At 41.8% G+C, this 14,209-nt stretch overlaps 1 protein-coding gene across 1 annotated transcript in view; it reads right to left on the bottom strand.

The window, feature by feature from the left end:
* The window catches only part of PRKAA1 (protein kinase AMP-activated catalytic subunit alpha 1), a 40,123-nt gene extending 27,965 nt beyond the window's left edge, over positions 1-12,158 (bottom strand). Inside the window, exon 1 of the mRNA XM_070743406.1 lies at positions 12,039-12,158. Within this exon, the coding sequence (XP_070599507.1) occupies positions 12,039-12,141 (103 nt within the window). The 5' untranslated portion in view covers positions 12,142-12,158. The remainder of the gene's footprint in view (positions 1-12,038) is intronic.
* Between the last annotated feature and the right edge of the window lie 2,051 nt (positions 12,159-14,209).

Raw genomic sequence — 14,209 nt, 5'->3', positions numbered from 1 at the left:
ACACAATCTGAAGTTAGTTGGGGGAAAGATCAAAAGCAACATGAGAAAATATTATTTTACTGAAAGAGTAGTAGATCCTTGGAACAAACTTCCAGCAGACGTGGTTGATAAATCCACAGTAACTGAATTTAAACATGCCTGGGATAAACATATATTCATCCTAAGATAAAATACAGAAAATAGTATAAGGGTAGACTAGATGGACCATGAGGTCTTTTTCTGCCGTCAGTCTTCTATGTTTCTATGTAAGTGGAAGAAGTTGTTTTTCCTTCAGGGGTGGGTGGTCCAAAACAGAAGAAAAATAATGGGGGATGGGAGAGATTCAAGAGATCTACATGCTGTCCATCAACAGAAAAAGAAGAAATACCAGAGACAGGGGATTTAAGATACAGCAGGCTTGAGAAAGAAACAATGCATGCTTGTACGTAATAGTATAGACCAGGGGTGTCAAACCCAAGGCCCAGGGGCAGGATCCGGCCCGCAGGGTGCTTAGATTTGGCCCACAGGGTTGCCCTGGAAACAGTGAAGGACCAAAACAGAGCTTTCACTGCCAGCTCAGCCGAAACGGAGCTTGGGAGCCCATTTTTGCTAGCAGAGTGCTTGGGCCACCGCAGAAGCCACGATACAAACTATGTTGAGATGCCCACGCCCACCCTGGCCCTACACAGCACCCCAAGATCAAACACAACTCCAATGAGGCCCTCAATGAAATTGAGTTTGACAACTCTGGTATAGAGGATAATATATAGATCATTATAATAGAGCAATAAGATAATAGTAATAGTATGCTATAATAACCATAGTGATAATACAATATAGAGATAGCAATAGAAAAAATATAGGAAGCATTCACCTATGTTTATGTTCCTTTTTACAAAATAAAACATCTCCCCAACCCCTTATAGGAAGATATAAACACACACACACACACATTGGTCCGAGGTCCAGTGCTTTTGTCTCTCCCTTGAGTCTCCATCAATCTAAAAAAAGGACCTATGGCACTATAAATCTAGCAAAGACATACAGCACAATTGCCATAGTTTGGACCTGGAGTAATTATCATTTCTCTCACTATTACTATAGATAGTACAACACAACATTTTCCAAAGCAATTGCATGGCACAAACAACGCAATGCCTTGCTTTTTTGTTATATAAATTTATTTGCCAGTTGGAACACAAAATAAACATTTTAGCGACAAATAAAGGGCAATAAAATATTTATTTTTTCTATCCCAGTAATTTCTAATCTTATTTCATAATTTCAAATCTTTTAAGACAGAAAAAATACCACTTCTAAGGACTGTAGGCTCCTATAATTGGATTTACTTGCATGGAAATAGACATTAAATCAGTGTTTTTCAAATTTGGTTTTATGATGTATGGACTTTTACTTCCTCAGCGTGGTTGGGAAATTCTGGGAATTGAAGTCCACACATCCTAAATTTGCCAATCTTAACAAACACTGTACTATACTGTGCTACAAATGAATATTTCAGAATACATTGGTCATATAATCCACTCCCCAGCAAATTATTGCCACGTTAAATATAAGACAGAAGTAGATGGCCTTCCATCTAGGAGTCAAGCAATCCAATTTACAGGTTTGAAGAATCATTAATTTTTTTTTGCGATGATAGCACATACACCACCATATGAACATGTCAGTAAGTTCATGGAAGAAAAGATTTATTTCAATAGGCATATTAGCTGTATATTGATTCTTTTTTTAAGAAGTAAAATTGGAGAAGGGGATGGGATGTTCACCATAGCTGGATTATACCAAGATAAAGGTGGGACAAGTTAATTCCCTTCAGGTACTGGATTATCCAGAGCAGTGGTTCTCAACCTTTCTAATGCCATGACCCCTTAATACAGTTCCTCATGTTGTGGTGACCCCCAACCATAAGTCTAGCGCCAATTCTCCCAACAGAGCTTTAAGACAGAGTGGCTGTGGGTTTTGCCTCCCAAGGACAATTCCATCTGTCCGTCCATCACCCTGGGGGGGGAATTATTGACCCCCTCAGAGAGGGTCCCCAACTTGGGCGTCCTCCTCGATCCACAGCTCACATTAGAGAAACATCTTTCAGCTGTGGCGAGGGGGGCGTTTGCCCAGGTTCACCTGGTGCACCAGTTGCGGCCCTATTTGGACCGGGAGTCATTGCTCACAGTCACTCATGCCCTCATCACCTCGAGGCTCGACTACTGTAACACTCTCTACATGGGGGCTACCTTTGAAGAATGTTCGGAAACTTCAGATCGTGCAGAATGCAGCTGCGAGAGCAATCATGGGCTTTTCCAAATATGCCCATGTTACACCAACACTCCGCAGTCTGCACTGGTTGCCGATCAATTTCCGGTCACAATTCAAAGTGTTGGTTATGACCTATAAAGCCCTTCATGGCACCGGACCAGGATACCTGTGAGACCGTCTTCTGCCGCACGTCGACTAAACAATGTCGTCTGGCGGGACCCAGGGGAAGAGCCTTCTCTGTGGCGGCTCCGGCCCTCTGGAATCAGCTCCCTCCAGAGATTAGAATTGCCCCTACCCTCCTTGCCTTTCGTAAACTCCTCAAAACCCACCTCTGTCGTCAAGCGTGGGGGAACTGAGACATCTCCCCCTGCCTATGTAGTTTTAGTGCATGATATGACTGTATGTATGTTTTATATATTGGGGTTCCTTGTTTTTAGATTTTTTAAATGTACAATTGCTATTTTAGATTTTAAATTATTAGATTTGTCAATATATATTGTTCTTTATCACTGTTGTGAGCTGCCCCGAGTCTACAGAGAGGGGCGGCATACAAATCTAATAAATTAAAAAAAAAATAAAAAATAAAAAGCTGATTGGCAGGAAGGTCAGAGCGACACCCCCACTATAAACGCCTGATTGGTCAGATTGTAAAAATACGTTTCAAGGCACCAGAATAGAAACTTTATTTCCCAACGCCATGAGGAATTTGTCTTTTTCCTTGGTCTTAGGCGACCCCTGTGAAATGGTCGTTCGACCCCCAAAGGGGTCCCGACCCCCAGGTTGAGAACCACTGATCCAGAGGCTTCAATTTCTGATTGAGGTAATTCACCTGGAAATAATGGGGGGGATCATTTTTAAGCACAAAGACTACATTTTTGTTTTCAGAAATGCTGAACCACAAGCTGAGATGAGAGCAAGATTCCACTTGCTTATAAACAGAAATAAAGCCAGTTCAACACAATATTGAAGCATGGCATTACATTAGTCAAAAATCTGTCAGGCATGTGCTTGCCCTGTGTTTCTTAAGATCTAGAGCCATTTCCAAAGCATTTAAGTATTTACGGAACTATCTTTAACGAAATCAGGGCTCAAGGTGAAATATAAAGGCAATTCAAACTATTTTCACGACTAGCACCGTGGGAAGGAGCTTATATTATAAAATTACAAAATATATTACAAAAATATTATATTACAATACTAATCTCAAATGCAAACTAATCAATGCAAGAAGTGTAATTAACGAGATGTCTGAATTCCTCCTACTACTAAATACTGACACCTTTGACATCATTTTTGTCTGCAAAACATGGCTACATTCATCCTTTCCTAACTCCATCATCACAGGAAGAAACTACCTTGTCTTCCAGTCTGACCATGAAACCCACAGAGGCGGCGGAGTAGCTATATTCTACAAAAAGACACTCAACCTAACAAATATCCAAGTTACACATTGGATATATGATTACGTATGATCTCACTCTTCCCGAAAGCATTGTCTGTGATCTATCTTTAAATGACATCACACATGCGAACAAATTAACCTCACTGCTAACGTGAACAGGCTCCTGCCCATACCCCCTTATCTTTCTTGGAAACCTCATTTGCTGTAATAATTGAAACATTCCATCTTTATTTGTTGGCATATATTTTTGTAGCGGTTTTGGCTACATAGTTGGTTACATAGCCTGCTTTGTTTTTTCACCAGAGGGATTTTTTGGGATCATAGTTTTCTTATCGATATGGGTAGTTTGTTTTTCTTGGTGATGATAGTTATTAGTGGTACGTGTAGTCTGATAGTTCTTTTGACTTCGAGCAAAAGGATGTTGTAGAGGTCATCGGCAGAGTTACAGCCAGAAAAAAGCACTACACGGCCTAAAACCTTCGTTGTCAATCGGACCTGATGGACTATGTTCATACTTCCTAAAAAAGCTGTTCACAGCCATAGCTGAACCACTAAGCATAATCTTTGAAAAATACTTCAGGACCAGTTTCCAACCAAAGCTATGGTCACTAGCCACAGTCATCCCTTTCTTCAAAAAAGGAGATCCCAATCTTGTAGAAAATTACAGACCAATTTATGTTGTGTCACATGCAGTCATGGAATCAATCATAAATCAATCCATTACCCTCCACCTAGAAACTAACAATCTACTCTCTAACAAACAATTTGATTTTAGAAAAAAATTATCCTGTAACTTGCAACTCCTACATTGCAAAAACACAGAGACTACACATCTCGATCAGGGCAAATCAATAGATGCAATTTCCAGTGATTCACAATAAACTACTTCTAAAACTGAAATACTACAGCATCTCTGGACCCCTACATGACTGGATAACTGTGTTCCTATCAAACAGACAAAAAGTGGTCAACATAGAAACTGCCCTATCTAATCCTGTTCCTGTTAACTGCCCTATCTAATCCAGGGTAGCATACTAGGTCCATCGTTCTTCATACTCTCTATATATGACCTTTGCGATCACATTACAAGCAACTGTGTTCTCTTCGCTGATGATGTAAAACTTTTCAACACTGCTACCATCCAAAAAGACCTTGACTTTGTGTCAGAATGGTCAAAAATCTGGCAACTCCAAATCTCAACCAACAAATGCTCTGTCCTACACATTGGCAAAAAGAATCAGAACACCAAATACAAGCTGAATAGACAAAGACCTTGCAGACAACCCTCACTCTGTAAAAGACCTTGGAATACTCATACCAAATGACCTAAGTGCCAAAGCCCACTGCAACATCGTTTCAAGAGTTGTTAACCTAATCTTACATAGCTTCTTCTCTGGTAATATCACACTACTAGCCAGAGCATACAAAACTTTCACCAGACCCCAATCCTTGAATACTGCTCATCTGTAAATACATTAAAATGTGTCCAGAGATAGTTTACAAAAAGAGCCCTCCAGTCCTCTACTCACAACAGAATATATTACGCAACCAGACTTGAAATCCTATGCTTAGAAAGCATAGAACTACGTCTCCTTCGACACGACCTAAGCATACTCATAAAATCATCTGCTACGTCCTTTCTGTCAATGACTACTTCAGCTTCAACCACAACAACACACAAAGCACACAACAGATACAAACTCAAAGTAAAGTGCTCCAAACCTGACTAGAAAATATGACTTCAGCAACTGAGTAGTTAATGCCTGGAACTCACTACCTAACTCTGTAGTTTCGTCATCAAAGCATCAAAACTTTACTCTTAGTCTATCCACTGTTGACTTCACCTGATTCCTAAGAGGTTAGGAAGGAGTGTGCATTAGTACACCAGCGTACCTACCGTCCCTGTCCTAATGTTTCCCTCTTATTACGTAGTACCCATCTCATGTATATAAACAGCGTTACATCTATGTATACTACAAATACGTACTTGATAATATAAATAAAATAAAACAAGTGATGACTTACAAAATGTTCCAGCATGTGGCTAAAAGAGACAAAGTATAAATGCTTTATACTGATTTAAAAACATTATACACAGTGATTCCTACATATGAAGCTACATATGAGAACTTGTCCTGACTTAGTTATCAGTTTTCCCCTTTATGTCAATTCGGCTTTGTTAGCATTAGTCATAGATGCTGGAAAAGCATTAGAAGCATTAGAAGCTGGCACTTTGATCTTGCATCTAGTGATTCATCCAATGCAAAAATCCTGTCTACAACAGCAGTTAAGAATAACAACAGATTTCTGAACACGGCCCAGACAGTAACTGTTGGAACACAGTCAATTTCCCAGTTGAGATTTTGGTTAATCCGATTGCATATTCCACTTTAAAAAAATATATTAGACAGCTATGTTGCAGACGCTGTTCTTATCTTGCTTTAGAGCAGCAGGTCTGCCAATTAACTGTCTTATTAATAGTACCACAAAGCAATCCGATCAAGCAAATCTCATACGCATATATACTGGGAACACAAATTGATACTTTGGTTTTAGCTCTGGGAGACCTTCTAGTAAAGGAGCACAGAAGAATCAAGCTGTTAAGGCTTGACCTTGTTGGCTAAGCTAACTAAAATGTACTATAGCAACTAGCAACTTGACATGCATATAAATAGCATTTTAAGTGTTGAATAAGAAAGAAAAGGAGAAAATGAAGATGAACTCAGATGCTATACCAATGTTTAGTTTGGAAAGCTTAATAATTACTTTAGAAGTTACACCACATAACAATTCTTACTTTTTACTATTGGTTGTCATAAATGCTCTAGTTTATTAGCATTACAATTTATTTATTTTTATTTATTTATTTTGTCCAATACACAATGAGGGTTTTAGTTGGTATATATATCTCCTATACCTGTTTTCGTAGATATTTGTTTTCGTAGATTTTCACGGGTATATGTATGTAGATTGTTCTGAGTTCGGGTTTTGCCCCGTGTAATATTTTGAGTGTCTATGCGACGTTTCGGTGAAATCACATTCACCATCATCAGGCTGAAGTTATAAGCTTCGTGCTGCTGTAAATATATATATTTACAGCAGCACGAAGCTTATAACTTCAGCCTGATGATGGTGAATGTGATTTCACCGAAACGTCGCATAGACACTCAAAATATTACACGGGGCAAAACCTGAACTCAGAATAATCTACATACATACATACATACATACATACATACATGTGTGTGTGTGTGTGTGTGTGTGTGTGTTTTATGTCGGATCACCCTGGTATATTGAAGGAACGTCACAGCTCCTTTTTGCCTCTAGGCCCAACCCAGGACCATTTCAAGGCAGTTAATTTATTCATAGCCGACAACTATATTCTGTATACTATATTCTACATACAGAATATAGTTGTCGGCTATGAATAAATTAACTGCCTTGAAATGGTCCTGGGTTGGGCCTAAAGGCAAAAAGGAGCTGTGACGTTCCTTCAATATACCAGGGTGATCCGACATAAAAAAAAACATATAGCCCCTCCCTGGTACAGAGCTGGAGGGATCAAGGTCTGGTGGCTCAACTGCTAATTCTCTGCCTTACAAGGCAGACGCTGCCAGATCGAATCCCAGTAAGGAAGGGTGTGGCTAGCTGATGAGGCCAGAACAAGGCCGAAATGGTACCATCCTAGTCTCCCTTAATTTTTATATACAGTGATCCCCCGGTTATTGCGTTCCCGACCATTGCGAACAGGCTAATTTGCGATTTTTCAACCCGGAAGTCAAAACACCATCTGCGCATGCGTGCCCTTTTTTCTATGGGCACGCATGCGTAGATGGCGCCGGGCAGATCAGCTGCTGGGCGGCTTCCCTGGGTCTTCCCCCTCTTGCTGGCTCGGGGGTTGCTGGAAAGCTCCCCCAGGCCGGCTCCGATCGTTTTAAAACAGGCGCGCCGCTTCTCCGCTGACTCCTAAAGCGGGGAAGTTCGCCAGGAGTCAGCGGAGAAGCGACGCGCCAGTTTTAAAACGATCGGAGCCGGCCTGGGGGATCGGAGCCGGCCTGGGGGGGCTTTCCCTTTCAGGGCGGGCGAGCGGCGGGCGCGGCAGCAGCGAGGAGTTTGCATGGGCGGCGGGGAAACCCCAATCTTCGGCTCCTCGCTGCTGGGAAGTAAAAACACCATCTGCACATGCGCAGATGGTGTTTTTACTTAGCAGTTGAGCTATCAGATCAGATCCCTTCCACCTCTGTACCAGGTAGGGGCTATACAGTAGTCCCTCACCTATCGCTGGTGTTACGTTCCAGACCTGGCCGCGATAGGTGAAATCCGCGATGGGGAATTTATCGACTGATAGTACTTATTTAAGTATTTATATTGTAATTGTTTGGTAAGTTTTCATTGTTTTAAGTGTTTATAAACCCTTCCCACACAGTATTTATTTTAGATACAGTATTTAAATACAGTATTTACAATTTTAGATTTATTTTTTTTTTTTTAAAACTGCCAATCAAGTTTGGCAGGCTGTTTAAATCTGCCGATCGACTTCCTCAGAAACCCGCGATGAAGTGAAGCCGCAGTAGGTGAAGCGCGGTATAGCGAGGGACTACTGTGTTTTTTTATGTCGGATCACCCTGGTATATTGAAGGAACGTCACAGCTCCTTTTTGCCTCTAGGCAAAATACACACACACACACACAGAGTAAAATACATGATGAAGGTTATAGAGGAGATATTCATAGTAAATATATCTAAGAAAGAACAGAAAAGAAGATATAGTAATAGCACATATCAATGAAAGAATAGAAGAAGAGATGTAGGAATAGAAGAAAGGTATAGGAGATATAGGAGATATAGATATATTAGAGAACACTTCAGTCTTAGCATTTGGGCCCAAATTAAGCAAAGGCAAGAAGTGGCCAATTCTTTTGCCTGATGCATTCTAGTGAGCAAGTGAGAATATGGCCATATGCATGAATTAAGCTGATTAAAGAGTAAATGTATAATTACTTTTTTAAAAAATTCAATGCTATTTAGCAACAGCAGTGAATTTCTGTAGGATTGTGTGAAAATTGGTATTGAACTAAAAGCCCAAAAGTCATTTCAAAAGGTCTGTCTGTCATTTTGTATCTTTTTGAAAGAATGACAGAGTTTTAATAATAGGCTGTCATACTGTTTCTTCAAAATCAGACTCTTTTCAAAATGATTTTTTCCATTAGTCTAACCTCCCATAGTGCCTAGATAATCTGCCGTGAAAGAGCAAATATTGTTAAATATTAGCCATCAAATAATTATGGAAATTTTGCAGACAAAGCTTTAAAAAGTACACAATTTAACCACTCGCATTTAATAAAGCTTTCTCATACCATCCCTGAGGACAGGAATTTTCCAGAATTATTGATGTTCCAGTAATTCCAAGATTGGGCCTATAATGTAAACAGCTTGAGGATCTAAATGGTACGGTACTTAACTTTACAATACAGCCAGACTCCCTGGGGTCAGGTGCAAAACGTGTATTATTTTTGTTATGGCTCACCTATACTGCAGTTGAGCAGTTCTAGATAGAGCTTATACCTTTAAAGCAACACGTTCTCTATATATTTTGGACAAGTACTATGCCATACATCACACTTACAACACACAGTGAATTAATTCAACCCAAAGAATACAGCTATTTGAAAATCAAAATGTTCGTTATGGCTCACCTATACTGCAGCTGAGCAATTCTAGATATACTGTAGCTTATATGTTTAAAGCAACATGTTCTCCATATGTTTTGGACAAGCACTATGCCACACATCACACTTACAATACACAGTGAATTAATTCAACCCAAAGCCAAGTTTCCAAAATACGAAAGGAATAATATAAATGCTTACAGAATGAAGAATGAAACTATTACAGTATTCTCCTTCAAAATGTTCCTCTGTCCTTGATTCACAAGTGTAAACATTGTACTTGTTATGTACGCTAACTCAGTAAGATCTATGTCATGGATGATTTCTTGGACTCTCTTATCTATCTTGATGCAACAAGTGAGGAATATGCTCCCAAAGAAGACATGACTACCAACTTCAGAATTTAGAAGACAAGTAAATTCTTATTTAGTTCACCACATTTCAAGCTTAACTTTAAACACCCTGCTATTCTTTCAATGAGTCCCAATTATATTGTGATATTGGATTATTTACTGTATCATCAATATATATAATTGTAGAAAGGCAAGATATTTTTGTAAATAAAACATGCCTCATACAAAACCAACATTCCTTGCTGATGCACAGAAATGCCTTTGGATTTGATTTAAGATTTAAAATCTTTGCATCTTTCAGTGAAAATCTAATTTGTACTGTGCTTTGCTGTTGTGAGCTGCTCCGAGGCTTCGGAGAGGGGCGGCATACAATCTAATTAATAATAATAATAATAATAATAATAATAATCATCATCATCATCATCATCGTCATCATCGTCATCATCATCTATGAGTAACACTTGAGCAAAGTCCCTTTAAGTTTCTGTATCAAGCAATCTGTCCTTTTAGCATGCTTTCAACAATGATTTCAGATTATTTTGGAAAAAAACAACATCTCTTCCTTCAGCACTTAATACCGTTTAAAAATAAAAACCTTGACCAGAATGAAGTAGAAATGGCACGGACACGCAAACACACAAAAATTACATCTTAATTTCCAGGCAAACCATTCTTTATTTTTTAAAAAGAGAATTTAAACAACTCCATGAAAGTGTTCCAAGGAGACGCAACTGATTTCTATCTCAGACACCTTTATTGTTTCTTGTACCTCCTCATTTTAACTCATTGTTTACAAGAGATCTTAGCAGACTCAGTTATGGGGGTAGGAGAGAGAACAGCAAGAGGATGCAGCACTGAACTGGCTGAAACTAGATGGGGCAATAATACGGAACTCAACCCAGCAGGAAGAACAAAATTGGGAGGGCGGTGGGGGGGGGGGGCTGTAACAGCAACTGGGAGAGTCTAAAAGAGGACTTGGACCCCGGCGCTACTTTTTGCTCCCGCTTCCCAGCTGGTCTCAAAACGGCTGCATCCCCCCCAAGCCAAGGCTGCAATTGCCTGCAAGACAATCCAGTGCAATTTATTTATTTATTTATTTTGTCCAATACACAATGAGGGTTTTAGTGGGTATACTGTATACCTATATACACATAGTAAAATACATGATGAAGGTTATAGAGGAGATACTCATAGTAAAATATATTTAAGAAATAATAAGGAAGCAAATTCTGTGCGGCTCCCTTGCAAAAAAATAAAATAAAAATAAAAGTAGGCAAGGAGTCATAGAACATTAGAAAAACGCGTTTGCAGTCCCAGGCAGCGAAGAAGCCCTTTGAAAGGTCGCGGTTTCCGCTAAGATTGCAGGAACCCAAGCCGGCCCTGGGGCTGGGCTTGAGGGGCGGGGGGGGGGAGGGGGGGAAATCTCTGGCTGTTTCCTGGGCAGCCCATGGGGGGGGGGCAGAGTTAAAACTAAACACCTCCCCAGCCAAAAGTATGGGAGGGAAGGAATGGGGTGTTTCTGGGCTGGTGGATGTGAAACCCCAGGAAGATGACAGGCAGGCAATCAGACAGGCATATATTAGAAAACATAGAAGATTGACGGCAGAAAAAGACCTCCTGGTCCATCTAGTCTGCCCTTATGCTATTTCCTGTATTTTATCTTAGAATGGATGATCTATGTTGATCCCAGGCACGTTTAAATTCAGTTACTGTGGATTTACCAACCACGTCTGCTGGAAGTTTGTTCCAAGCATCTACTAATCTTTCAGTAAAATAATCTGTAATATTAAACAGATAGATTAGATAGATGAGCTAAAATTGGATTGAAATTGGATTGCCATCTGACTGGGTGGGTGTAGGGTTTCCTGCTTGAGTACCGGGTTGGACTTGATGACCAGCAAGGTCCCTTTCAACTTAGATATAGACACAGACAGATAGATTAGATAGATACGAATAGGTAGGTAGGTAGGTAGGTAGGTAGATTAGATGAGAGAGAGAGAGAGAATCTGGATTTAAGGATGCTCCAGTGCGCTGGAGCCATTAGATCACCCCCTAACTTTCCACCCTAAAAAAGGGGGGCGGTTTTTGCAAAAGGGGAGGGGGTGCAATCCCTTAATGCTAAACGACCCTTCCTCCCGGGTGAAAAAAATGGGGGGTGGCTCCCCTCCTCGGGACCCCCGCTGGTGAGAAAGGACGCAGCACAACCCCGTTCTTCAACCTTCACCACCGTCGCCCCTTGAACGGGGCGGGTTGGGAGCGGGGTGGGGGAAGCCGGCCGGCAGTCCGATCTCCTCGCCGCTCCCGCTGCCGTCTCCGCCGCCGCCCTCCCTGCTTCTCGCCTCTCCCTTCCCCGGCGCTCACCCTTGACTTTGCCGAAGGTGCCCACGCCCAGCGTGTCCCCCAGGATGTAGTGCCCGATCTTCACCCGCCCGTGCTCGTGTTTCTGTTTATCCGCCGCCGCCATCTTGCGCCGAAAACCGAGCCTGCGCACAAGAGCGGGGCCTGGAAGGTGTCACCCTTCCCCCCCCCCCCTTCCCCTTCCCTCCCCGCAACTCCCTCCGGTCCGTGTACTGTGAAACGGGGCGGGCGGACGACACTATCCCCTCTAGCGCCCGCCCGACTCGCAATGGCGCGAAACCTACGCCTGGTCCTAAATTGCGGGAGCGTTGTTTTTATTCTTGCCTTTGTGCAAAGGAGGGCGCGGAGAGGTTAAGCGTTGCCAAGGTTCAGAACGAAACGAAAGTGGAGGTGAATTTGGCGAACGCTTGGAATAGAATAGAATAGAAACATAAAAGATTGGCGGCAGAAAAAGACCTCATAGTCCATCTCGTCTGCCCTTATACTATTCCCTGTATTTTATCTTAGGATGGATATATGTTTATCCCAGGCATGTTTAAATTCAGTTACTGTGGATTTAGCGACTGCTGGAAGTTTGTTCCAAGCATCTACTACTCTTTCAGTAAAATAATATTTTCTCACGTTACTTCTAATCTTTCCCCAAACTAACCTCAGATTGTGCCCCCTTGTTCTTGTGTTCACTTTCCTATTAAAAACACTTCCCTCCTGAACCTTATTTAACCCTTTAACATATTTAAATGTTTCAATCATGTCCCCCCTTTCCCTCCTGTCCTCCAGACCAGTGTTTTCCAACCTTGGCAACTTGAAGATTTTTGAACTTCAACTCCCAGAATTCCCCAGCCAGCGAATGCAGTTTGAGTTCATTAAGTTTTCCTGATAAGTTTTATGCTTAAGACCTTCCACCATTCTTGTAGCCCGTCTTTGGACCTGTTCAATTTTATCAATATCTTTTTGTAGGTGAGGTCTCCAGAACTGAACACAGTATTTCAAATGTGGTCTCGCCAGCGCTCTATATAGCAGGATCACAATCTCCCTCTTCCTGCTTGTTATACTTCTAATTGTGCAGCCAAGCATTCTACTTGCTTTCCCTACCGCCTGACTGCACTGTTCACTACCCCTAAATTCTTCTCTTCTGAAGTTTTTGCTAGCACAGAACTGCCAATACAATACAGTGATCCCTCGATTTTCGCGATCTCGATTATCGCGAAACGCTATACCACGGTTTTTCAAAAAAATATTAATTAAAAAATATTCAACGGTTTTTTTGCTATACCGTGGTTTTTCCCACCCGATGACGTCACTCTCTTCCTTTCTCATCTTTCTTTCTCTCTCTCTTTCTCTATATTGCTTCTTCCTCTCTCACACTCTCTTCCTCCCTCTCTCATCTCTTTCTTTCCTTCTCTCTCTTTCTCTATCTCTCCCCCTCTTGCTCTCGGGCGGGCGGGCGAGTGGCGGGCGGGCGGGCAGCAGCGAGGAGCCGAACATCGGGGTTTCCCCTTTGCGTGGGCGGCGGGGAAGACCCAGGGAAGGTTTCTTCGGCCGCCCAGCAGCTGATCTGCTCGGCAGCGCTGCTGCAGGAGGACCCGTGTCCGAAAGCCGGTGAGAGGGGTGGATCGGGCAGGCAGGCGAGCGGCGGGCGGGCGGTAGCGGCGAGGGCACCGGTCGCGCTGGGGGGGCAGGGGCAGCCGACATTCAAAGCAATCTTTGTCGGCTTCCGCACTTTCATCGCTCCCCGGCTCCACCATCTGCGCATGCGCGTCCATGGAAAAAGGGCGCGCATGCGCAGATGGTGTTTTTACTTCCGCACCACTATACTGCGGAAAATCGATTATCGCGAGAGGTCTTGGAACGTAACCCTCGCGATAATCGAGGGATCACTATACTCAGATTGAGGATTCCTTTTGCCCAAGTGCATTATTTTACATTTGGAAACATTATTCTTTATTGAATATTTTGTTGGTCGACTTTGATTGGACACACAAGGAATTTGTCTTGGTGCATATGCTCTCATTGTACATAAAAGAAAATATATTTTGGAGAGGCAAAAGCTGTCGGAAATCCCAGGACTATATAAGTGAAAAAGTGGAAAAATAAAAAAATTGACTTGTAGCCAAGGATTTAGGGGGGGGAATTGCAACAGGTTATAAGGAGCAAAATAAAATATTTGGGGTTTT

Source organism: Erythrolamprus reginae, chromosome 2 (assembly GCF_031021105.1).
Source record: "Erythrolamprus reginae isolate rEryReg1 chromosome 2, rEryReg1.hap1, whole genome shotgun sequence".
NCBI classification, from domain to species: domain Eukaryota; kingdom Metazoa; phylum Chordata; class Lepidosauria; order Squamata; family Dipsadidae; genus Erythrolamprus; species Erythrolamprus reginae.
Note: the sequence above shows the minus strand (reverse complement) of the source record. Positions and strands in the feature narration are given on the sequence as shown.